At 41.0% G+C, this 27290-nt stretch overlaps 2 protein-coding genes and 1 pseudogene across 3 annotated transcripts in view; 1 reads left to right on the top strand and 2 right to left on the bottom strand.

Annotated features, from left to right (window-relative positions):
- The window catches only part of LOC140688953 (rho GTPase-activating protein 20-like), a 70881-nt gene extending 51621 nt beyond the window's left edge, over positions 1–19260 (bottom strand). For both annotated transcript variants that reach the window (XM_072948910.1, XM_072948911.1), the window contains exons 1-2: positions 19127–19260; positions 14976–15058 (exon numbers count right to left, since the gene is read on the bottom strand). In XM_072948910.1, the coding sequence (XP_072805011.1) occupies positions 14976–15055 (80 nt within the window). In that variant the 5' untranslated portion in view covers positions 15056–15058; positions 19127–19260. The remainder of the gene's footprint in view (positions 1–14975; positions 15059–19126) is intronic.
- Positions 10039–10177, top strand: LOC140689067 (small nucleolar RNA SNORA18; annotated as a pseudogene).
- Positions 19194–27290, bottom strand: part of LOC107035189 (superkiller complex protein 3-like) — a 34963-nt gene continuing 26866 nt past the window's right edge. Inside the window, 6 exon segments of the mRNA XM_072948884.1 lie at positions 19194–19456; positions 19593–20022; positions 20791–20891; positions 24032–24143; positions 24327–24380; positions 26767–26839. Coding sequence (XP_072804985.1) covers positions 19194–19456; positions 19593–20022; positions 20791–20891; positions 24032–24143; positions 24327–24380; positions 26767–26839 — 1033 coding nt within the window.

Here is a 27290-nt window from a genome sequence, read left to right as displayed (position 1 = left end):
AGAGGTACAACTCAAAGATGAAGGGAATTTAGGAGTCAGAAAGCATCCTTTGAGACAATTAGGTGGTGAAAGGGGATGAAGCGGGGGGGCATGGAGGAAGACAGGAGATCAGAAAAAGCTTCACAGAGGAGTCAGCATTGGATCTGAGTCTCTCAAGAGAGTTAGGTTTTGGACAAAAGAAAAACTTTAGCACAAAAAGATCAAGTGATTTGTGAAAGTCACCAGACTGCTTATTGCAAAGTCAGACCTAGAGCAATGGTTTTCTGGTGACTGAAAGCAAGCAGGCTTTGGATTATGCGTTCAATTTGGGGCAGAAGCAGCAGCTTTGGCAGTCCTTTTCACCTAGTTTTTCCTCACAGTAAATGATCTTTGGCTATTTTCCCATTTTTCTGGTTGAAATTGGTCACAATACAAACACTGTTGCTACAAAGACTCGGAGAACAGGAATATTTTCACTGTATGTCTCAATTACCTACATTGCTTAGCAATCTTTCTCTTCTCTAAACAGAAACTATATAAATATATTTCTTTAAAGTCTGTATTTTGATAGAGTAGCTTTATCTGACTCATAACAGGTGTTACTTGTGGACTGAATGTACTGCAAATGTGCTATGTAGCACTTAATTGCATATTCTCTTTCATGTTCTTTATGTGTCTTGTATCTGTGAGCCTTGCTTCCCCAACTGAATGGAGCTCCCAGTGAGCACTTTACACTGTGCAGTAAGTTAGAGTCCATGTCTTATTTCTGATCCTCTGTTTCTAGAACTGTGCCTGGCACAGAGGACTAAAATGTTTGCAGGATTAATAACTAAACAAAACAGTGTCTTCTCCACCTACAAAAGTAAACTAGGGAAATCACTCAATTTACCTGGATCATTCAGAAACCAAAACCAAACCTCAAAGCCACTTTGCTCTGAATCTAATGTTGGTATTAATACTCTTTGGCTGGACTAGGAGAGGAGTGAGAAAGAGCAGTTCTCTCGTTTGACATGATTATCATGGTAACCCAGTAGAACACAGTGTAAAGAAGTAACTCTCTGGAGGAGGCAGATGCATTTGCTTATTTGCTCCAGCTCCCCGTCTACTTCATGATTGTAGTCCCACTTATACATCCACGTCACTCTATTTCTGGAATTCCTTTCCATCAATGCTGCTAAATAAAAATAAAAGAGGATGGGAGAATTCCAGAAAGATGAGTATCTGACTTCACACAATTTCATTCATAGTGGCTTCAAGTGATCAAAACATTCCAAAACTGAGAAAAAGCTAAAAGATATTAGGGGGAAAAAAAACTCAAAAAAACTGTTTCTCTTGCTTAAGTTAACAGACTCTAGCTCAGACTCACCCCTCTCAAAGACTTAGGCTGTGTGCACATTTCCAAAAGCATGTGCTAAGTTGCCCAGTGTGATTTTGGAATTCTAGCCTCCCATACAAGGGCAGATCTTTAAATTTTGCTCCTTATAAAACACAAAGCCTAGCATATATTCAACAAATGTGTGCTGAACTGAAATCAGAACCAAACTAAAAAAAAATAAAAAATGAGAAACATGAAGTTCTCACCAACTGGACATTCATCACGAGGAACCATCATATTAAAATCATCATATTAAAAAATCCTTTCATCATTCTCAAAATTTTTTTCTCATGTTCAAATCATCAAGAGATTAATCACAATTATCATAAACAAATGCTAATTAACAAGTGTATTAATTTCTATTTTATTGAAAGTCCTTAAAATTGTTAGCAATAAATGGAATACATAAAAATCACTGCCAGTGCATGTTCAAGTGTGAAATGTACATATTAAAGGCCAAAGTAAAAATTGACAGCACCACTAAAACCCAACCACCTTTTAAAGTCATTTTTCACACAGCTAGAATGACATCATTGCCTTAACAGAGCAGAAAGCACGCACTGCATCTGTGTTGGGAGCTGAACAAACACACATGTGGCCTGATTTATTCCCAGACTGTGAAGACATTAGTGTGCTGCTAACGGTGCTCTCTGACCATTCAGCAAAGGGCTAAAGCAATATCCTCCATCTTAGAGGCCTCCCTGGAAAGGGAGGTTAGTGGGAAAATGCTCTACTGTTTCTATCATTCCCAATAAAATTACATTGGAAATAAATTCCAGAGGTTTCTGAACGCAGGGGTTTGGAGAAGGCTAAGCAGAATACAAATTGCAATGCAAGTTTCATGTTTCTCATTCTTCAGAAAAAGCTTCTCCAGCGACCTCACTCTAGAGACCTATGGGGAGTACGAGTAATCCACAGAAATACAGCCACATTAACCACCTTTCCACTGTCTGTACCCCAGTCTCCTTTTCCAAACCAGGGAGCTAAGCAGACAGACTTTGGAAAGAGAAGGAAACAAATGGGGAGGTGGGAAGCAAGTCATCTTCTCTTTAGAGCCAGAGCTTCATATGGCCAAAATATCAGCAGGACAAAATCAGGGTCCCCGCCCCCCACGAGGGCAAGGGGCTTTGTCCGTCGTATTCACTGCTGTGCTCCTTGTCGCGTCTGGCCACCGGAAAGTCAGTGAAGGTTTGCTGAATGAATTACGATGATGACGTCTATCTTGCTATCATCTTATAAAGCTCCTCACAGGCAGTCGTGGGTCTGCTCTGAAGCTGGCAGATACTGTCAGGGCTAGTGACACGGGAAGAGGCAGGTCTCTGAAGTGGGTAAGAGTGCCCGACTCTGGCTTCTCACTCTTGGACTTGGTGTCACATAAGAATGTGGAGCTCCTTGGGGCTGGCACTCAGAGGACCACGAGAAAGGCGTCCAGCTCAGGGGCACCTGCCTTGCCATCCTACCTAGACTAGCCACTCTCTCTCCTATGGCCCTGTTTTGTTCTCTCATACAAGGTGCTACTTTTTAATACTCTCATTTGTTTTGTATTTTCCTATCCACATCCCCCCACTGGAATGTAAACTCCATGAAAGCAAGGACCACATAACAGTATACCCAAATGCCTAGAAAAGTGCCTGACAAATAGTTGGCATTTAAATACTTACTGAATAAATTAACAATTGCCAGGCACTGTTCTAAGAGGTGAATGAGACAAACAAAATGCCTGTTCCTTCTAGAGTTTATCTTTTGTGAAGATCAGGGAATAGGAACCTGAGGGGAACATGAGATTGAAGAGGTTTCTTTACTTCCCTATTTCCCACAGCCTTTACTCTGCTATACATACAGTGAAAGCTGGTGGAGAACCCTCCGTCCCCTCAACTGAACATCTGACAGCAGCAATGCTGCCCGTTCACACTGAACACACATGGAGAAATGCACTCCTGTGTCTCGCTTAGGTAATCCCACACAGTCTGCCCTTGCTGGGACACTGGCGCTATATGTACACTAGGGTTAAAGTCTTAAATTATCAGTGTGATGACAGCAGTGATAAGCAGAGCAAGATCCTCAGTGGTACATGGACGTAAAGGGACAAGACAATGAGCTTAGGGTTCCAGCCATCCCTCCCTGCCAGGATGTCCTCCCTCCATTACCAATACACAAAATTTGGTTTATTTATTCAGCTTGAGAGCTTCTGAGCTTCTTCCTTAATTTTGTAAAATTCTTGGCCATTTGTATCTTCAAATATTTTTTTCTGCCCCATTTTCCTCTCTGTTCTTCTGGGACCACTTACATGTATGGCAGGCCGTCTGACATTATTCCACAGCTCCTGGATATGTCACATGTTTTTAATTTGTGTTCAGTGTTGGAAAACTTCTTATTAACCCATCTTCAGGTTTACTGATTCTTTCTTCAGCTACATCAAGTCTGCAGATAAAACTACTGAAGAATTCCTCACCTTTGATAGCACATGTTTATCTCCCACGTTTCCATTTGGCTCTTTTTGAGTTTCCATCTCCCTGCTAAAATTCCCCATCTGTTCATGGTTGCTGCCCACCTTTTCCACTAGAGCCTTAACATAACAATCATAGTTGTTTTAACATCCCCGTGTGATAGTTCCAACATCCAGATCATCTCTAAGTCTGGCTGGCTGCTTTAGGTTTCAACCATAGGTCTTTTTCTAGCCATTTATTGTGTCACAAAACTTTTGACTGAATACTAGACATTGTGATAGAAGAACAATAGAGGCTGCTATTTACTCATGGAAATGGGCACGCCTCTTCTGTCAGGTCATTATCATTAGCACGGGAGGCTGAGTCGCTTTAGTCAGTCGCTGAGCTGGGTTTGGGTTTTGTTGTTGCTGTCTTTAACATCAGTGAGCCACAGGCTTTGGATTCTCCCCATGATGGACCACTACCGCCTGTGCTTAGTGTGAGGCCTGGAACGCTACAGAGTTCTTCTCAGTGTTCCTGCTCCACTTTCATCTTTTGCCAGCCCCTGAACACCTGCGCTTCATGGAAGGGTGGTTCTTGCTCTTGTCCTAGCAGGAGGTTCCTACTGCATGCTACTCAGCATTAGGCTTTTTGTGGGAACAAGTGGGGTTCTCAGTCCTCCTGACCTGTCTCAATTTTAGGCAGAGTCTACACACCTGGGCCTCTAAGGTAGGGTCTTCTCATAGTCCTGCCCTTCCTCAATCCCCATGGCAGTCTAATTCTGCCTTGAATTTGTGATAGCTCTGTGGCACACACACACAAAAAAAGTTTCTAGCTTCACCTTCAATGGCAGCAGACCTCTGGTTTGCATTGGTGCAGAATCCTGAGACCAAGAGGTTTTTCTGCCTTTCCCACATGGGTAAATGGTCCAGAAGCTGTGGATACTGGCCTGTGCCCTACAGGCGAAGGAGAAACCCATTCGGGACTTTCCTAGAAACCTTAAGAAGCCTAAAGGGTCACTTGCCTTAGGAAAAAAAAATGCCTTCCTGTAGCCTTTGTATAATCCTCTTCTTCCTTAAGATATCACAGTTCCCATCTCCTCCTTGGCACAAAGACTACAACACAGATTTAAAAGTAGCTCAAGGAGAGAGTCCCCCCTACGGCAAACAGTAACAATTTATGCCTGGCAAGGAGGAAGACGACTCGTTTTATCTCATTCACTGTGCCTACGTGGGAGGGAAAGCAGATTTTTTTTAAAAAAAAAAAGTGTGCTGAAAAAACACTCTTATTTACAGGGCAAAGTTAAACTCGGGTTTACAAAATGCAAATAGAGTGAAAAACGGTACACCGTTCACTAGTGACACCAGTGACGCCAGTGCACAGAGGACTCGGGGTTGGCCCACATCTATAACATCCTGGACTCGGGCTGCTGCTATTCATCGTTCGCTTTTGTCTTGTGCTACCAGAGCCTGCATCAGCCATCTGCAGACATTCAGAAATCCTGAAGAGGCCTGGAAATTGCCCTCTGGTGTTGCAAAGGATTAGCCTTATTACCTGACTCTCACTCCTTGGCCTATACTATGCTACCTGACTATGGCTTAATCACTTCTGAGAATGAGACTTCACCCAGCGAATGGCCTCAGATTTGACCTATATCTGAGTCATGTGTAGGGCTGATTAAAACATACACAGAATGCTGGGCCCTAGTCCTGCAGGCTTTGATTCAGCATGGGGTAGGGTGCTATAATCAGTATTTCTAACATTTTCCCAGGTGATTCTCAGGACCACACTCTGGACCACTGACCTCAGAAGATTTTGTTTGCATAGACTGGTACATCTTCTAGGTATCTGAGGTGTGTGTTAGAAGAGACGGCTGTCACTGGCTTATAGAAAGAACTGTGAGAAAGAAAAGTGAATAAATAATGACAGGGCATGGGAATAGATGAAGAGACAGAGTGATGAATTGTTCTTCCATCAGTTTTTAAAAGGGGTGGAGTCCCAAGGCTTAACTTGGGGGCAAGCGGAGAGTGCTGGCAAGTCAGCCTTTTTTTTTTTTTTACTAGATCCTGGGAGTAGAGGGCCAGCTACCCACACCCATCCACAGTAGCTCCCCTCCACGTCCTCCACCAACGGAGAGCAGATACTCTCAGGAACACAGTCTCCAAGGACAATACCCTGGTCTTTCCCCCTCAGAACTAAAAGTGGTCACCCACATTTCAAGGCACTTATTTTCAGTGCCTTGGAAAACCAGCAGCACGCCTGCTACTCTCTTTACGAATGTCCAGTGTTTGATTATGTTGGCCCATTTTTCACCCACTCTCTTACCTTAAAGGTCGGATATGAGAGAAAAATTGAGGCTAGATTGAGGACTATGCTAAAGTATTTTGGTGAAAGTACTACGTGTATAATTTAATTTCAAATGGCTCAGGAGAAAGTATAGATATGGAGATACCCAGATAAATACAGAGGAAATGAATAGGGCAAATGTCAACAATTATACAGAAAATACAGGTACTGAGTATATGAGCGCTGTTCTGTAAATTTCATGTTAAAATTTTTTCCTAATTAAAAGGTAAGAAAACAGTTTAATGTTGCCTCCACCAGATTAGAGCTATCTCTGACTGTCATTAGATTAAAAAAAAATTTCAGCCCAATGAAAACTGAGTCCAAAATTTCTACACTACAGATTGCTGGTACTCAGTTCAGAAGCTTGTACAGTTCCAAAACAAACGTGTCAGAGACCATTGTTAGACCAGTAGTTCCACTGACAAGTTATCCTACTTATTCAATGCTTGTGGGAGGTTAAAAAATAAAAAGTTGATACTGATTCCTTTGTCTGTTTTTCCTGTTTTCATCTTATTTTCTTTTTTCATAAAAAGCAGACAATTACTAAGTCCAAGAGGAATTAGTCCACTTTGTTATCCAGGTGCACAAACATAACCATAAGCTCATTTTTGTGTAACTAAGAACTTACATGTTTATCCAGAACATGGGGGAGAGACACACCGGGGGAGAAAAGAACAGCAGGAGGACAAGGAATTCACATCCAGAAGTTAGTTGAAAAAAAGTCCTTTAAATCCAGTGAGTCAACTTACAAGTTTAGTAAAATTTTACTTCTTACTGTAGTACTGATACGGAAATATTATCTGGATATAAGTTCTCAGTTTAAGAAAAATCCAGTGACCTTCTCATAATTAACACTCCAAATTATACGTAAAAAATGACAGCAGAAATAATAATTCAGCATTTATTTTTATGTAAAGAACAGTTTATATTTCTACATTGCTCTGATGAGTTTGTTTTTTTGCCCTGCATTTCTGATTATGTTTTCATAGCAGAGTAAATATTTTAAAATTTACTTTACATTTGTTTACATAAATATAATTTAAAATATATTTTACTTCATACTAATAGAAATTTAAATGAAAACCACCCTGGATACATCATATCAACATAATCTGCAAGTGAGGCTGTGGCAGAGACAGGACCTCTTTCTACATCAGTGGTGAGAATGTAAATGGCACAACCTTTAAAAATGGAAAATGTGTCAATATCTAGCAAAATGATAGACAGCAATTCCACTTCTGATAAGTTCAAGCTTATCACTAGAGTATCACTTATAGCAGAAGAGTGGAAAAAAGTGATCATACTTTCATCAGACTGAATGAAAGAACCACTGCATATGTGAGCTATGGATTACCAGTAAGCTGTAGAAAGGGAAGAAAAGTATCTCTATATACTAGTATGAAGTGGCCGTAGAGATAGTGTTATGTTAAAAAAAAAAAACGGGATGGAAAGTATATATCATTATTTAAGAAAGAGAATTCACATCTACTTATATAAAAAACTGAGTGTTTTGAAAGTTGGCAATGACAAAGGAGGGAAAAAAACAAGGTTGAGGAGACAGAAACTAAACATCTTTGAATATACCTTGTTTTAAGAGATTCAACTGGTACTATGTAAATATTTACTTAATTATAAAATTTTATGAAACCATAGAAATTTTTAGTTTTATACAAAAGTAAAAACTATAAAATTATAAAGCACAAACTATAAAACTTGTAAACTATAAAAGTATAAAAGTAAAATTAAAACAAATTAGCCAAAATAACCACAAAGAGAAAAACTAATCCAAGTGACTTTAAAAAAAACAGTATTCCTGTTTATCACTAATGGGACATGCCATAAAGATACAAATAGTTGCTTAAAAAAATCAAGCTATTTTCAGTAATCATATAGATGGTAGTAGTGTTGATGATGTTATTCTGAAACTGTATATTGTAAAATAACGTAATTATTTCAATTCACACATTCCCAGAGTCACTGAATGTGGTATTCTCAGCATGAAAGACAGAAAACACAGATACCAACATAGGCTAGGGTGATGAACACATCTATAGTCCTGAATCTGAATTAGAAATAAATTTACATGCATTTATGACATATTTTGTCTCTAAATAAGATAAATTCTCCTTATGACTTTCAGTGACCTAGAAATGATAACCAACCTAATAGCAGTGCCTAGATTAGACCTGAATCCAGATCTGAGGAAAGGAATACACAAGCTGAACCAAGCTGAACCGAGTACATTGTGTCATGAATAGATGCTCAACATCATAAGGGAAAGGCAAATAAAAACATAGACACACACGAGACATACCTCTTTACACCCACTAATGTAGAAAATAACAAGGGTTGGTAAGGACGTGGGGAAGTTAGAACCCTCATATATTGCTGATGGGAATGCAGAATGGTGCAGGTGCCTTGGGAAGAATTTGGCACTTCCTCAGAAAGCCAAACAGAATTCCCATATGACCCAACAATTCCACTCCTAGATATATGCAAGAAAAATGAAATCTATGTCCACATAAAAGCTGGTACATGAATGCTCACAGCAGCATTATTCATAACGGCTAAAAGGTGAAAATAACCCAAATGTCCATCCACTGAGGAGCAAATAAACAAAACTGCTATATTTACCCATATAATGAAATAGTATCTGACAATGAAAAGTAATCGATACAAGCTTGATGAACTCATATCAATGGATGAACCCTGGAAACATTATGAAAACTGAAAGAAGCCAGTGACAAGAGACTACATAGTGCAGGACTGCATTTATATGAGATGTCCAGAAAAGGCAAAGCCACAGAGGCAGAAAAGAAATCAATGGCTGCTTAGAGGTAGAGACAGGGGAAGAAGGGACACAGGAGAGAATGAGGAATGACAGCTAATGGCTATGAGGTTTCCTTTAGGAGGGATGAAAATGCTCTAAGGTTGTGGTGATGGCTTCACAACTTTGCGAATATCCTAACAACCACTGAACTGTACACTTTAAATGAGTGAATAAGATGGCATAAACTGTATCTCAATAAGGCTGTTTAAAGAAAGAAAGAATGTTATCTGGCCCCTTTTCCAACAAATGACATTATCCGGGGAGTGAGCATTTTCATTTATAAATGGGAACAGTATGTTTCCATCTTTCTACCTCTAGCTATAAGAATACATAAAAGGTACATAGGAGAGCATTCTAGAAAGCTAGTTTCATAACTTGAAGATGCCTGTACTAGTTACCCATTGCTGCATAACAAATTACCCCAAAACACAGCAGTTAAAACAACACACATTTATCATCTCATACAGTTTCTAAGGGTCAGGAACCAGGGAGCAGCTTAGCTGGGTGGGGCTGGTTCAGGTCTCTTGTGAGGTTGCAGTGAAGCAATAATAAAATAAAAATACCCTACACTTAAAAAACAAGGGCTACGGTCTCTGAAGATCTGGCTGTTGGAAAATTCACTTGCAAGCTCCTTCACATGCCTGCTGGTTGGAGGCTTCAGTTCCTCCCACAGCAGTCCTCTTCATAGGGCTGCTCAGGACATGTCTTCCCCGAGAGCAAGTGATAAGTGAGTTGGAGAGAGCATGAGGGCAATTGAGACAGAGGCTCAGGCTTCTATAACCTGACCTTGGAAGTGACACATTGTCATTTTTGCCACATGGTATTGGTTACATGGATCAGTTCTGATACATTGTTGGAGGGGACTGGACAGGAGTGTGAATTCCAAGCATTGAGAATCATTGGGGCCACTGCGGAGACTGGCTACTAAAACAACATTATGACAATAAACAGACCAAAGATCCCATAGGAGCAAATGCTTGACCTTTACACTCCAAGTGGGTAAGGGGGATACACAATCCTCAGTTCTGTGACAGAAGCACCCTTGGAGAGTTTTAAGAGCTGTGATAAAAGGGTTTTGCAAGATCGAGGTCTATCCCAGTGGGGCTTTTTCTGTAGACCTACAGTGTTGGAAACGCTTCAGAGAGTAACTTTCCTTTCCATAGATTTCCTTTCCCCGCGAAACTACATGTCAGATCTGCAGAAAAGAACTACAAGACAGAGCTGCTAAATAAACTGTGAAAAGCCTAGCAGTCAGACGTTTTTATTTCGGGTATTGGCATGTCCCAATGATCAGTGCCGTTAGCTGGGTGTGACAGCTCAGAAGTGAGTAAGATTTGAACTTAATGCATATTTAAAGGGTATTTAAAATTCAGAACCAGGCAGATCAATCTCCTCTGACCCTAAATATGGTCCTAAAGTAAAGTGCTTGAGGAAATTGGATCTCAAAGATTACAGGTGGGGAATTTGGGAAGTGTGTCCATGGTCCACTGGAGAGCAAAGAAGCCCAACTACAAGAACTGTGGCCTGACTAACACGACAACTGTGGATTAAGCAGAAGTTCTTTTTGAAAGGCTATCTTAGAGATCAGGACTCACACACTGGAGAACTAAGGTGATGGGCAGTGGAAGGAATCATCAGAACAGCAGAACAGAAACTCCTTAAAAATTTATTGACAAAAATTTTGTCTATGTTACACATAATAAGAAAAAAACCCACACTTAAAAAACAAGTCTTTTCAAGAACCACTCAACCATTTTCCATTCTTCTTGCACCTGAGTTATGGTTAGGATAAAGAAACACAAAATCATAGAGTTAGGGGCTGGTGGACAAAGGACACGAAAGATTTAGTCAACTTCACTCTCCCCTTCCTCCCACCATTGACAGGTAGGGAGAGTCCTAGCTGAAGAAAGGCAAGGTGACTCTACCAGGACCATTAGTGACAGAGCAGGATTTAGAATCCATCGCACCAGGATCTACACATCAGAGCCTCAGTGGCAGTGACTCATAATACAGACACGGTAAACATGTGAGCATTAAATCAGCAAACATTAAACTGCTGGTCACTCTGGAATGGGCATTTCTTTATGTGGCTTTTGACACTTGCTGTGTTACTTTCTTAGGTAGCAGTGGACTCTTACCCCTCTTTCTGCTCCAACAGACAGCTGACCTTCTTAGCCAGGGGAAGGAAGCAATCTCTCACTCAGCTCAGCTAGTATTTACAGAATATCTGTATTACACCTAGCACTGAACATGTGCATTTAAAGAGCAGAAAACACAGTTCCTTCATTCCAAAAGCAGATATTCAAGCTGAAGAAAACCTACACCTGGAACACTAAGAAAATTACATCACGTGAGAGGGCACACAGGAATTTACATATTTTTAATACCTTTACACAATAAAAAAAACTTATATAATATTTACTATGTGCCAGATATATTATAATTCTAAATCTTTAATACCCTGTGAGGTTATGAAACTTGCCAAAATTCTCATGCCTGGTAAGAAGCAGGGCCAGATTCAAACCCAGAAAGAATGGCTCCAGAGACTCATCATGAAAGGGGCCTTTGTGAGGTCATTCAGCTCATTTCAGGGGTGGTATCTGCCAGGTTCACACTTAATCTATTGCAGGTAGAAACAGTGTTTCACTCTGCTGTGAAAGCAGGTCTGACCACAATCCTCAGTAGACTATTTGAGAGTATAAGTGTACTTCTAGCATTTGAAAGTATGGTTAAGTCATCATCCACTTGAGACTAATTAGATGTTAGATGCTAGACAGAGAAACAGGAAATGGAATAAGGAAGAATTTGCAGAACACAATGTGGGACAGCCTGAGTAGGACAACGTTAGCCAGTGTGTGTAGTCACGCACAAGAGGAGTGAACTGACCAGGAGGAAGAAGTCAGTTAGCAAACGGCTGTTTTCCTCCTTCCCCAATGCCTTCTGCTGTGGTCCTCTCATCCAAGCATCCTTACTCCAAACCAGCCAATCTGATAGCCCTGACTCACAGCTCTGGCACATATGAGTGCCCTGGTGTCTGCTCATCTCAAGTGGCCAAGCAAACCAGGTCAATCCTCCATGTCTCAAGCCCTAATTTCCCAGAATTATTCCAGGCACACTTTCAACTTCTGCCTAGGGAGACCTTAAGAATTGTTAGGGTCTACCGAGAATAAATTTCAAATATTCTGAACTAATCACACTTCAGGTATGACCCTAGAAATATAACTGCCTTGCTAAAATGAATTTAATGTTAGAGTAAAGCTGGCTTCCAGACTGCATATTTCATCTTTTTAAATTTTGCATCTACCATGGTCCTGAAAGTGTCTCTATTCCAGGATAATGTGTGCTTCAGTGCTGCTGCTACTATGACTACTACCACTAACAACCTTCAGACTGGCACTTCATTCCAGCACTGATTACGTGCTAGAAGCTAAGTTAAAAGCTTTACATACAGAAGAGCCATTCAGTCTTTCTTACAACCTTATGAAGTAGGTTTATTACCTCCGGTTTAAAAATGTGCCCAAGATCACACAACTGGTAAGGGACAGTACTGGGATTCAAAACCTGGCCATTTGGCTCCAGAATCCATTCTCTTAGACATTGTATCATTCTCCTTGTCTTTATCCAATGCAAAGAATATTCCATCAAAATCAGAGATCTGGGTTTTCATTCCCGTCTCTAATGCTATAACCAACTGTGTGACCCAGGGCAAGTCATCCTCAAGACACAACTCAGCTTCCACTACATCCTGAGCCAGGCTCGATTTGTTTCTAGTCATACGATACTGTGATGATAAAGTAGTGGCTTTTCCTTAACAAACTTGACTTTGCTGGAGAATTCAAGAGATTTAAACCTTACAAATGAAATATACCCAAGGGAAGGAAAGCGGCAACTAATAATAACTATGTAAATCTTCTAAGCATTTTCACTTATTTTCTCATTTCATATTCTATGACACAAGCATCAGATTCATATTTTACAGAGGAAAACATTGAGACTCAGAGATTAGGTAATTTACCCAAAGTGGCACAGAAAATCAGGATGGAGAGCCAGCATTTGGATGCAGCCGAAGCCCAAGCCCTTTCTACTGCACCACAGTGCTTCCTTGGCACTGCCTTTCTCTCCTCGCAGCAGCAGAAAGCAGAGGTGAAAGGTAATGTATATAAAGTACTTATTATGAAGTCTTGCAAACAACACACACACAGTAAATTAATTTGGATGGTGAGGGTGGAGATAGGCGAATGCCAACGTCAAAGTGCAAACAGACTGTAACGTAAAACCAAACGGGTACATTTTGGTGTAACTTTTACAAGGTGGGCTGAAATATCAAAACAGGTGACTTTCTGAAAGAAAAGTTTGTGTGACTTGAGTTTGTTCCTAAGTACACAGTGAAGTACGACAAGAATGCCAATATGTGTGTCATTCCTAGACCACATACATGCGTTCCTGTGGTATTTTGCTGCATGAAATAACTTCCTAACAATAACTCAGAATCATTTTGCTAAAACGGATCTGCATTTTTCCCTAGCCAGAATTGCACAAATAATACCAACAAACAAGGAAAGTCTCTTATGTACTGGCTACTCAAAGGAGGGCAGAAAAGTCAGAAACTACTGTGCTAACTTACTAAATTCCTATTTTGATTTGGAAATGGAGTCACATGCTCATTCACTAATTCATCCGACAAATAATAACTGAATACCAGGTACCTACAAGCCTTTAATTACTAAATAACACCTTATAAAAATCCTAATCACATTTGCATAAACAAAGGTGTAAGAAGGACATACAAATGATTAATAGTGGTCACCCCTGGGGACAGAGAGTGTAGACTTTTACTTTTTTGTTTTACAACATCCACACAGTTTGTTTTACAAGAAATAAATATTATAATTCTATATTTTCTTAAAATTCTGTTTGAGTTTTTTTTGAGAGCATTCTTTAAAGAAAGGATTCTTCTGTAGCTTGTGGGAGTGGTTCTCTGCCCTGAGTGTATTACAATTCACTGTGAAGGGTTTTTAAACAAATATGCAGGTGTCTGGGTCTCACTGCAGAGTACGGACTTAGAAAGGTCTGGAAACCTCCAGACTAGATGACCTTTAAGGTCTTCACCAATCCTACCAGATTATGCTACTTGCAAATATTTTGTGCACCTTTAACACCCAAAATAGCTTTTTTTTTTTTTTGGACACGTATTAACCACCCGATACTGCACACAGTAAAGGCATTATTCCTGTAAGTGAAAGTCCTGTTCTCTGGCACTAAGTACTCATCTTACTGACCTAGAGACACTCATAGGAAACAAGCTGAAGATTAAAACATACACAATTTCAACATAAACTTTATTTCCTGTGGTTATTTTGACACAAAACCCATCATATTTCACTATTTGTGAGGCAGGAATTTGGGGAACCGGCTCCAATGTGAGCACCGATTATTGCAGAGGTGATGGGGAGGCCGGAAGGCAGAGGGTCATAGTTGCAATATTGTCATATTGGTTCTCTTAACTCAAAACCACCCCAGTAAGTCACGTGTTGGCTTTTTCCCTAACCTGGCACTTCACCTCTCTCGGTCATTGTCAACCCTATTAGACCCAATGTCCCTTTGTTATATACACGTCTACGCTTATCCATTCATTCCAATTCCTCCTTTTCTATCCTGAGACAAAATTCACAGCTATTTAACAGAATTTCAAAAGTGTATAAATATTTGTATACTCATGGATGACTGAAGCATTGTGCTGTACACCAGAAACTGACACAACATTGTAAACTGACTATACCTCAATTATAAAAAATAGAAAAAAAATCCTAATAGTTAATAAAGGAAAATGAAAGTAATTATGTATTTCATTATGTTTATGTTTCACATAAAGAATAGGCCTTATTAAATAACCTCAGAACAAAAGTCCTATTTTCTGTAGGTTAACAGAGAATTCTGGTCTTGATTAAAAACAAACCTCACACATTTAAAAAAACAATGCAGCACATGCCAAATGTGTAGCACAGAGCTCTGCACTTACTTGGTCCTCGGCCGTTTCTGCAGGGCTTTATCCAGGACGAGGGACGGGGCACTCCTCCTCCTTTCTGCTAGTGTTTTCATTTTCTGTTGAGGGGGAAAAAATCACAGTGAAGACCACAAGGCTATAAAGCAAGTAAATGCCAGTTTTCAATACCAGTTCGCAATCTTATCACGGACATAAATAATAACATCTAAACCAGGACAGCTAAGTGTCAAAAAGTGGTACAAGCAGTAAGTCTTTTTCATGGTCAGAGAATAAGAAGCTTAAATGTTGACCAGTGAATTTGGGAAAGAGCATCCCGACCATTAGGGTCAACTGCGGCTTCACTGCTCATGGCCCTACGCTGAGGACAGGACCGGACTGTCTCATTTCCTCTCCGAAATCTTATCAGAGTGATTCTGCTAGCTCTGTTTCACAGGCAGGGTGGGCCCCAAAGTGGGCTTCAAGGGAAAACAGAATTTGAAGAGATCAAGGAAAGGGAGAAAGAATGTAGTTAAAGCAAAAGATGGAGACTAGGTCTGTATACACTTCAAAGACTTTTAAATTTAAATGTTTACACATTTGGGAATTTATTCTTCCAAATAGATATTTACCTGTAACTTTAAAAAAGTAACTTTTTCTTTCTTTTCTAAGTGGTATATAAGTACAGGATTAATTGGATAATTCAGATACTCAGTGCTTCAGAGGACCTAAAATTTGTGATAAATGGGGTTTTATTCAACTTGAATTATCCAGATAATTACTCCCAAAATTTTCAATGTTACATATCTGACACCTCTAGACAGAGTCTGAGGGCCTGCCACTGGAGTTGGATGTGTAAAACTTACAATATAGTCACAAACAGCCATGAGTGAAGTTCAGGCTGGGTCATGGAAGCATTCTTCCTGCTCCACCCTCTCTCCTTATCCTGGCCAGAGGTCTCACCCACCCACCACCTGAGGGCCTAGGCCAGCCATGCCTGGGACTGGATACTGCTCTTAAAACACACACACACACAAGACCAACTAGCTCAGTAGCAGTATCTCCTTATGTAATTTATAAGGGAACTGCTTCCTAGCTAGTAAAATAAAACCTAGATCCTAAGGAAGAGAGGAAGAACCATCCAGTGAGAAGGGGATACTGGACTTCCTTGGCCCATTTCATTGCCTCCAGATTTACCGTGCCCCGGGGATCTCACACAAGTAACTGTTGTCACCAGTGCCATGGCCTCAGTGTTACTCTTTCCCCATTTCATCTTTTGGCTCACGTGTAGAAACTAAATGCCCAAACCTTCTTCATACAGCTCAGATAGCAACTGAAACAATTATATAAAACATTAATAATGGGCAGGAAACAAATGGGTGAGAAATGCAGAACACCATACTCAATCAGGATTTATTAACCATGAATTCGTTTCAGGGCAGGTTAGATTGCATAAATTTTTTTTTCACATGATACATATTTGGTGCCTCCCTTCTGAAGGGAAAGCCTGAAGTTTTCATCAGATTCCCAGAAGAATCTGTAATCCCTCTCAAGCCCAGTGATTCTGATAGACTGTTTTATATGTTACAGCTTATAAGCCTATAAGCCCCACTGCACTACTTCCATTAGTCACATCTCTAGGGAATGTACCTCTCAGGGATCTAATACTCTGTGGCCACTCTGGGTGCAGAGGCTGCAGGATCTAGGGAAATATGGGAGACTAGTATTTGTACTGCAAGGTCCAGCAGCCTGTCTCCACATAAAGAGTCTCAACTTAGGAAGATCAGTTTTGATTTTACTAAAACAGGTGGCAGTTCATTCATATGCAGATTTTTCTGCAGGATTCTGTTCCACCTTCAGGTCTGGGTTTGATTCCTGCTCCTTATCCTGACTCCCTTTATTCAGGATCTATTTATCATGCTTTGAACTTTGAAATGCGCCCGATCCTTTAAGCTTGCCCTGGGTCCCCTGCCCTCTGTCTGTTCTGATCATGAGGGTCTGCCTAGCTACCTGAGCACAGGCCACAATCCCAGGCCTATCTCAGTAGTCTTACTTCTGCTGCTCTAACCCTCTGACACTGTCAGCAGATCCAAGCTCCTAAACTAGGTCTTCATTAATACATGATCTCTAATTCTGAGCTCCTTGACTTTCAGGTTTATAAAGAATTTGGAAAAGGTTCAAAAGACTACCATCAAAATGATTTCAAATGAGAGAAGTTAAAATGGTCTGAAATTGTTCATTTAGAAACAGTAATAATATACAAATTAATGCAGAGTTATAATACAGAGGATAGAAAGTATCTTTCAAAGAAAATAAGGCAAAAAGAAATGTGGCCAAACTGTAGACTGAGAATCCAGGTTGACCTTCTGTAGTGGTTCTCAGAGAAGTTCACACAAACTGTGAACTAAATTATGCACGTTAACTTCAAGGGCCTCAGAAACCCCTAACATGGATTCTTCAGGGATCCGTGGATCCCCAAATTGAAACCTTCTGCTATAAGGAAAACTTTCTGAGAGTGATGGTTGTTAAGCATGAGAATGGATAAATCAAAGGGTGACAAATTTTCTTCTGTAAAGGTGCTTTTAAGATAGGAGCTTCCATGGAGACCTAGTGCAGAGGACCATTTGTGCATATATACATAGGGATTAGACGGTTTTCTTAGTTACAAAATTGTTAGATGTGTGAGGAGTCCAATGTGGAGTATGCCTACCTCATCTAGTGGACTCACACTTGAGAATGTATTTTTGGAAAAAAATGTTAAAAGCAAAATGAAACAGTTCTTCAACTTTGCTCCTGTTCTATAGGCAGTAAAATGCTGTCAAAAGACCAGACTGGCAACATCCATTTACTTTTTTTAAAAAGGAAAAGAAATAGATTGGATTGGTAACGAGACAACCCATTATGTTTTATAATGAAGGACAGCATTTTAGGACAATGGCTTAAGATATAAAGCAACCCATCATTTATTGGACAAGTACTACTTGATACATGAGCAAGCTCCTCTAACGCGCTCTCCCTTCACCAGTATGCCTAACTACCGTTAGTAAAAAAGGAAGAGATCTGTTCACGAATAATTTCATTTTTCCCAATTTCTTAAGTTTACAGGAATAAAAATGCTCTAAAAATGCTAATTACTGAACATTCAATTACCTTCCCAAATACAGCTCTAACCTAGTGAGTCCCTCTCCCCCCATCCCTGCATCTCTGAAGGGGACAAGCAACAAGGACAAACCTCAGCCTCAATACATCAAAGGCTGAGCCGGCACTACAGCGATACATCGAGTTCACCAACACCTAGATGGCTTGGTGACATGGTCATGGTCCTTGGGAGCTCATACACTTCTGAACTCGGCGCACGGACGCATGGATCTCGCCGCTCTTCCACTGACCTGGAGCCCACCCGGATCCTGGTCGGAGGAGTCATGAAAGGCTGTAAGATTCTGACATCAGGGAGCCTCCGCGGTCCCTTAGGGCCCCAACGATATAAATACAATGCCTCAAGACATTTCTTAAGAGTTAGGTTATCCCTCGAATCCCAATTTGGTTCCACAGAAGCTGGAAGGGCACCAACAGGACACAGAGCAAAAATGGCCAAATATCAGAAGGTCTTGGGGGAGGGGAGGAGCGAGAGCAGGCAAAGCTAGAAACACTCAAATCAATCAATCGGAGAGACACCCAAGCGGCAGAGACCAGCCGCTTGCGGCCACGTGCACTTGCGGAGGGAAGGGTTCCAAGGAAACCCGACCCGATCCGAATGGGCACCCCGCACGGCGGCTGTGTTTATCGGCATGGTACGCTACAAGTTGTGGCCCGCGTCCCTCCCAGCTTTGACAGAGGTCAAGCGCGCCGTCCGCACGCCCACACTGACACCCGGCCCTCCCCAGCCCCGCCGAGCCCCGCCGGCCGGGACCAAGCGCAGGGCCAAGGCCCTCCACCACAGCCCTCACGACCCCCCGCTGCAGCCCACCGGCCCCACCCGGCCCGTTCCCAGGCCCTTCCGTGGCGCTGACCCTTAGCATCCCCAGCACACCTACGAGGCTGCTCACCGCCTGGGAGACGCGGAGTCCTTCCCGGAGCGCAGTGCGGGGCGCGCACCCCCTCCCTGACCCCCGCAAATCGCGCGGAGCGGCCGCGCCGCGGGGTCCAGGTGAGAGGTTGGGCCCCGCGGGCGCCGCAGCGCGGCCGCCTACCTTACTCGGCGCGGTAGCCGCGCCCGGGAACACGCCGCCGGCCTGGACGACCTCGGAGCTGACCCGGTCAAGAAGCGGTGAGGGTCCGGGGGACTTCGGGCGGGGCGCCAAGAGCCGGCACCAGGAGGGGACGGGGAAAGGCATTGCCCAGCTCTCGGCCCTCGCCCCCGCCTCCGGCGGGGGCGAGGGCCGCGGCGGATGGGCTGCCGCGGGGTCCTCTGTGGAGCGAGTGAGACCAGGAGGTGCTGGGGGCGCCGCAGGCGTGAAGGCTGATAAGGCGGGAATGGTCTGGAACAAACGGCTCCGAACGCGAGCTTCGAACGTTAAACCCTGCGACGGCAGCGGCGGACGCAGAAGGCGCGCGCCAGCCATGCGGCCGCCGCGGCGGCGGCGGCGGCGGCGGCGGCGGCGGCGGCGGCGGCGGCGGCGGCGGCGGCGGCGGCGGGGTCCCGCTAGGCGTCCTCACCTTCGTGCTGGGGCCGCCCGCGATCCGAGACACTCCTGTCAGGGAAGAGGAGCGCCCCGGCTGCCCACCCCACCTCCAGCGTCTCCTGTTGGGGGGACATCGCTTCCAGGAAGAAGACCTTCAAGCAAGTCCCAGCCCAAGAGGAGGCTACGCGGTCCTGTCCACGGGACGGCGGCCAGACCTCCAAGGACGCGCAGCGCCGAGGCGGTCCGGCCGCCGCGCTCAGGCGGCGCGCGGGGCTCCGGGTGCGGGCCGCGCACCTCCCGTCGGGGCCATGCACCACCGCCCGCCTTCCGCAGCGCGGCTCCAGCCCATTGCGGCGGCGGCCGCCCTGCCTCAGGTCCGCCCCTCCGCGACGGGCGCCCCGCGCCGGGCCGCCCTCCTCCAGCCGCGGCCCTCCCCGCGGCGGCCCGGCCTGCCACGCGCCTTTCTAGATAGAAATTATGACACCGGACACCAACTGACCTTCTCAGTCCGCGCCGCCGAGTGGGTCCGGTCCGAAGGGGCTCACTGGCCGGTGTCACTAACCGGGCCTCTAGCGCGCGGATGAGCGCCTCTCCCGCCGCCCAGTCCACTCGCGCCTGACCCCATCCTTTCCCGCGATGCGCCCACGGGAAAGTCGCGGCGGCAGCCCATGCATCAGCGCGGCCATGGCGACCTCAGCCCGAAGGGAGGAGTGCTGGTGATGCCCGTCTTGCATTCTACGTGCTGCAGAGGGGTCCCCCGCCCCCCGTCGCGCCCTCGCACCGCCCCCTGACCAACCCGCGCCCGCCTCCCTGGAGCCAGAAAACACACAGATGTACACTTGGTGTACCTAGGATAGCAGAGACCGACCCCAGTACCAGCCAAAGAGGAGGTTGGAGCAAATACACCTGCTCTATGGATCAGCCACGCCTCGTCATTGCAGCACCTGACCGCACTGCACCCGCCTCAGGGGCACAGCCTAACCTAGAAACATGCATACTATGAAACCAGGGCAGGAGAGGCCGCCCCCAGACAATGCCCTTGTGGAGATGGGAGCAAACTGATAGGATCACCAAAGGCAGTCCGCTCCCAGCGACATCCCTGTCACCTGAACACACCTCACCACCATCCCAGGACCTTGCAGACAAGGAGAATTAAATCCCGCAAACCTGGGGTAGCAGAGGCCGCCCCGAGGCCAGGAGAGGGGGAGATGGGAGGAAAATGACCAACTCGCCATGGCATCCCCGTTTGCTGCTGTGCCGCCTCCGCCTTTGCTGCTGACCTCTTCCAATGACCTCAGCACGCCCGCTCCTAGGAGCACGTTGACTTCAAAGCCTTAAATCCGGCGAACCTGGGGGATTTATGAAACAAAGGTTGATAGAAATGAAGGAGACAGATCCAGAAACAAAGTTAGAGATTTTAACATGCCTAACTCAGCAATGATGAAAGAAACAGACAAAAGAGTAAAGATACAGAAGATTTAAACATAATCAGCTTGCCTTAAATGACATATTTAGAAGACTACACTCAATAACTGCAAAATACATTCTTTGCAAATGTGTATGCAGCATTTATCAAATCTGACCTTACAATGGGTCATAAAACAAGTCTGAACACATTTCAAATAATGAAAATCACACAAAGTGCATTCTGATTAGGTGGAATTAAACTAGAAATGAGAAAACATTTCAAATGAATGATAATGAAAGCTTTACATAAAATCTTAAGCGGTGCATATATTGCAGAAAGATGAAAAATTTGTAAGTTTCTATGTCAAGAAGTTGGGGTTGGGGGGACTAAATCCAAAGAAAGTTAAATAAGTAACAAAGAAATAAATAACATGTAAAGAAAGTATAATAAAATCAAAACGAAAAGCTGGTTCTTTGAAACGTTAATAAAATTGCTTGTTATCAAGACAACACAAAATTACCAGTATAAGAATGCAGAAGGGATAATTATTACAGATTTTACAAAAAAAAGAGGGTATGTTGAACAACTTTATGCTAATAAATTTGAAATAGAGTTGTGCTGAATAAATTCTTTGCAAGTCACTAATGTTAAAGAAACAGGAAATCTTCAGAGTTCTATGTCTATTTAAAAAATTTAATCTCAAATTTAAAAAGACACAAACTTTTCTATAAAGGAAATTCTTGGCCTGAATGGCTTCAATTATTAATTCTTCCAAACATCAAAGAAATAAATGTTACTCTTACACAAACTCTTTCAGAAAATAGAGAAAGAAGGAATAACACAGATACCAAAACCTAACAAGAACCTCAAGAGAAAGAAAAATTACAGCCCAATCTCTCTCATGAAAATAGGTACAAAAATTCTAAACAAAGAAATTAACAAATTGACTCTAGCAATATATAATATGTCATGACCAAGTAGGGTTTCTTCTAAGAATGAAATGTTGATTTAACGTTTGAAAATCAATGCAATCTACCACATTAACAGAATAAAGAAAAGGAACCATTTTCATAGATGCTTCCTGCAAAACCCACTCATTCATAATAAAAAACAAATCTTTCTCGATAAACTCAGAATAGAAAAGAACTTCCTTAATCTGGAATATAAACTGGAAAGCCATGTAAAAATCTGATAGACAAATCTACAAAAACCTAAAGCAAATTTTATACTTAATCATGAAATTGTAAATGCTTTCTACCTGAGGTAGAGAATAAAAGAAGAATTCTCCCTTATCAGTACTTCTGCTTAATATTGTATTCGAGGCTTTATACAGTGCAATATGGCAAGAAAAAATTAGCATAAAAATTTTGGAAAGAAAAAGCGAAACTTCATTATCCCAAAGCACATAATTGTGTATATAGAAAACACAAAACCATTTCAAAAGAATAAGTGAATTTATTTAGCAAGGTTCCTGGAAGGTTAATATATAAAAACCAACTGTATTTCTACATGTTTGACACTAACATACAGAAAAAAATACTACTTGTAATAGAGCAAAAAAAATCGAGTTAGAAATAAATGTAACACAAAAATGTAAAAGACCTCTATATGAAAAACTTTAAAACACTGCTTAGAGAAACTTAAAACTTAAATAATGAGGACTATAAAACATTTCTGGATAGAGAAACTCAATAGCAATACTTTGTCAATTCTCTCCAAATTAAACTATAGATTCATGCAATTCCAATCAAGATCCCAGTGGGGCTTTTGCTTTGTTGGAGAGGGGAGGGTAATTGACAATTTATATGTAAATGCAAGACCTGAAATGACTGAGACAAACTTGAAGGAAACCAAAAACCTGGAGCTCTTAATATTACCTCCACACATCGAAACTAATAATAAAGCTGTTAGCAAGAATAAACAAACAGATCCGTGAAAAAGAAGTAAAAGAACAGGGAGCCCTAAGTGACCCACACATACACAATCACCTGATTTGTATGACAAAAGCATCACTACAATCCAGTGGAGACATAACGCTCTTTTCAAAGGATGGTGCTAGGACAATTACATGTTCACACGAAAAAAAAAATGAACCCTGACCCTGTAACATTCACAAAAATTAATCCAGGATGAACTATAGATTTACATGTGAAAGGTAAAACTATTGTTTCTAAAGAAAAACAGAACAGTATCTTCATGAACTTGAAGTTAAGCAGGGTTCTTAAATAGAATGCCTCAAGAAAGCATTAACCATTTAAAAATGATAAACTAGATTTCATTAAGAACTACTTACCAAAAAGTAGTATTAAGAAAGTGTTAAGCCAAGGCACAGATGTGAGAAAATGCCTGCAACAGAGACATCCAAAACTGTGCTGTACCCAGAAAATATAACAAATTCCAACAATTCAGTAAGAAAACAACCCATGAAAAACTGCACTAAGGAAAAAGTACTCTAAAAAGAGGATATCCAAAGGTTCAATAAGTATACGAATAGAGGCTCAACAGCATTTGTCATCAGGTAAATTCAAGTTAAAACCACCATGAGATACTACTACCCACACATTCACTGAAAAGGGAGAACAATAACCACCATCTAGGAATACCAGCAATTCAGCTGCTCATAATTTGCTGGTGGGAACTTCAGTTGGACAATCACTTTAAAAAACCATGTGACGGGACCAATAAAAGTAAATGTACACATACTCTATCTCCCACCAGAAGACATATTCCAGGATGGACTCAGCAGCATTAATCATAATAGCCAAAACCTGGAAACACAGTGAACTCTTGAACAACACAGATACTGTATCTATAGTTCCAAGGCTTCAACCAATCATAGACTGTACAGTACTACAGTATTTACTGTCGAAAAATATCCATGTGCAGGTGGACCTGTGCAGTTCAAACGTGTGATGTTCAAGGGTCAAGTGGAATCCAAATGTCCATCAACAGTAAAAGAGATATTTTACAGTATAGTCATAAAAATAAATGAAAAAACCTATGGCTATATGAAACAACTAAATGAATTTCACAGAGGTGATACTGAATGATTATATTATATTCACCTGGAGAAAGGAGAGCTGCCTTTTGAATGGTCTTTAGTGCAGTATTTTTTTCATTTTCTGCTGAATTGTTTCCCATAGCGAACTGATTGACTGCAGTGTACAGTAACGCCTTCTACATAAGAGAAAGGAAGGATGTTAACAAATTCTTTCTATAGTTTCCTGACTTTCAAAGTAACTTTAAAAGTAGGACTATATTGGATATGATGTGACCCTAAGCCTAGGAAGAAAAATTACTCTTTCATCAATAATACTATTTAACAAGAAGAACACTTCGTTTGAACAGGGGCAAACTAACCTTTCCATGATTTGAGTCCAGGATATGAGCCACGATTTCTGCTACTGCACCTCCCTATAATATTAAACAAATGATTATTTAGATAAATGCATAAACTTTCACAAAAAGTGAAAACAGACTGATAAATCTTTACATTAAATCATTTGAAAGGTTTGCTTTTATCACATTCATAATCCCTAACTTCTTAAGTACCAACTTATTACTGCTTTAAAAAAAAGGTTAATATTTTTATAAAAGAAAAACCGTTTTCTACTATGATCATTTCAACTCTGTTCTTTTAAATTATTCATTAAAGATCCAAAAGTTACATGATTTTACAGTGGTAACAAATATATAATTTTCTAACAATATACAAGAGTGTGAAACAAAGACTGAATGAAAAAAAAAACAGAAACCACAAAACTTATTGTAAGAAAAATATGGCTTCACTCCATGAAAAGCAGTATTTTTAAAATGTCCACAGTCCCTAGTAAAATGAATAACTAAAGTTCAGAGCATCATGAAGCTTGTCACTGCTTTAATAATCAACTCAATATTAAAAATAAGGAAAATATATACAGCATTGTGGTTTTCATAAAGTTGATTTGAAATCCTTAAGTTTTAAAAATTCCACTAGACATTTTACCTAGAAAAGTGAATTATTAGAATTATTTCATTGTAAATTAGAAGTATCCTATATTCTTTATCTCATAAGTGTATCAGAAATGTTTTCAAAACCATATTTAGCATATAAAGAATGCTAAAAATAAAAAATTTTTAAATGTCAATATAAAGCAAATAGAAGATGGATTAAAAAGAAGAAAGACAACACAGCAGAGCAGGAGGATTCAAGAGTTAGATCTGAGATAAACCATCACCACATCTATGAACAGTGATTTTGCTCAAGTTATTTAATCTCTATGTCTCAAGCGTCCTCCTCTATGGACATGAATTGCATCTACTTCATATTAAGTGACAAAATATATAAAAATACCTAGCATAATAGCTGGCACATAATAAGTACTTTATTCCAGTGTCTAATAATCATGGTCTTTTCTGTGAACAAACTCATTGACTGAAAAGAACTAAAAATGTAGGAAAAAACTATGCTACTCAAAGTGTGACCTGTACACCAGCACAACTGACATTCTCCAGGAGGTTGTTAGCAATGCAGAATATCAGGCCCCACCCCTGACCTGAATTAGAATCTGCATTTTAACAAAATTATCAGGTGATTTCATTTGCACATTTAAGTTTAAGCACTGGGATAAAATATAAAAAGCATGTATTCTTAAAAGCACTAGAAAGCTGACAAGATATTAAGGAGCCAAAACTAAAAAGGAAAACTGGAATTCACAGAGGTAAGTGAAGGAAGGCAGTTCTGCATTTGCAGATCCTAACAAATTTTAATTTTCAGTCTGAAGGACTTGCAGGCTAGTGGGACAGAAATCAGAGCCCAGGCAGGGCTCACACAAGGAAGGAGTATATAGGAAATTCATATCAAAATAAGCTAAGATACTTGACCCCCCAATCAAGGCGCTATACACTCAGATTAAAAGTGAATCAAAAGTAAACCAGGATTCAAATGACCTTGAAACCCAGGCACACAGCAACCTGCTTGGTCCAGAAACCTCAAGCTATATATCTTTTTTAAGGTGGTTCCTGATTGGTGAAGCTCACAAACACCTGGTAGAAAAAAGTACAATTTCTTTCTGTAGAAATATACCTCAATTCTAGGCCTCAAATTATTACCACAAAAAAAATCTACAAGCTCACCCAGTCAGGCAAACCAAGAAACAAAGCTAGTATGAAAACCAGTAGAAATAATAAACAAAAAAAGATGCACACAGACTTAAGGCACTGGAATTATTAGACGTAATAAGTGTTCAAAACATATTAGCTACGACCATAATGTTTACCGACTACTTATGTAAACTATGAATGGACATATTACACACAGAAAGAGGTTAACAAAATACTTTATAGACTCCTGAAAATATCTGGCTGTTATGAACTAAAATACAGTGAAAATCCCTTTTATAGAACATCAGTGACTTCATGTTTAGACTCACATTTTCAGATAATTTGCAGTGTTCCAGTGCTTATTTTCTTACCTTCAAGAAGCTTTTAAGTAAAATTATCTTTTGGGATTCAGAGACACAACAGCTAATGCTTACTAAATGGCAACATTACAAGCATAATATTATCACATAGCCATTAACATGTTCAAAAAAGTCCACCTCCTTCTCTCCATTTTCGGTAACACCCAGAGCGGTACGATAGCACATGGAAGAAACTCAGTGTACTACTGATAGAAAACTTCGTTAAGGAATAGAATTCCCTTGCTATATTAGTTAATTATTTTCCAGAATGCTAATGCTAATACTTTAAAATTATATTATTTACCCCATCACAAGTTATTTTATCTTTCTGTCAGAATTCAGGACAGAAAGATACTCACTTTTGCATTTCATTGAGCATGCTGGGCAACCACTTGGGACAACAGAGACCAAAGAGCAGGGTCAGCTGGATTACTATAAAGATGATAAAAAAAAAAAATAGAGGGCTTAGAGATGTTACTTTAATAACAAAAAATCAAAAAAATCAACATTTTATTTAATACCTAACTTTAAAATCTTTTAGATAATCTTAATTCATAATGTAAAACAAGTTCACATGTAATGCAATGTAACTGTATGGACACAATTAGTCCATGTGTGGTTGAAACTGTCTGAATTTTTAGAAAACATACTTTTATCTCATATATACACCTATAGTCTTTATTAAAATAAGAAAGAAAAATCGGCAATGTGATGATTACAAAGCCATGATATCTAATCAAGAAAGGTTAAGGAAATTTAATATGTTATATTCAAAGAAAACACACAGAGATGAGAATGGTGGAAGGAAAATCAACTGCAGACATAACACTTTGCTGCTGAAAATAAAACAAATAAATAACCACTACTGCTAATGATGACAGCT

Source organism: Vicugna pacos, chromosome 24 (assembly GCF_048564905.1).
Source record: "Vicugna pacos chromosome 24, VicPac4, whole genome shotgun sequence".
NCBI lineage: Eukaryota > Metazoa > Chordata > Mammalia > Artiodactyla > Camelidae > Vicugna > Vicugna pacos.
The sequence above is the reverse complement of the archived record's forward strand: the minus strand, read 5'-3'. Positions and strand labels throughout refer to the sequence as shown.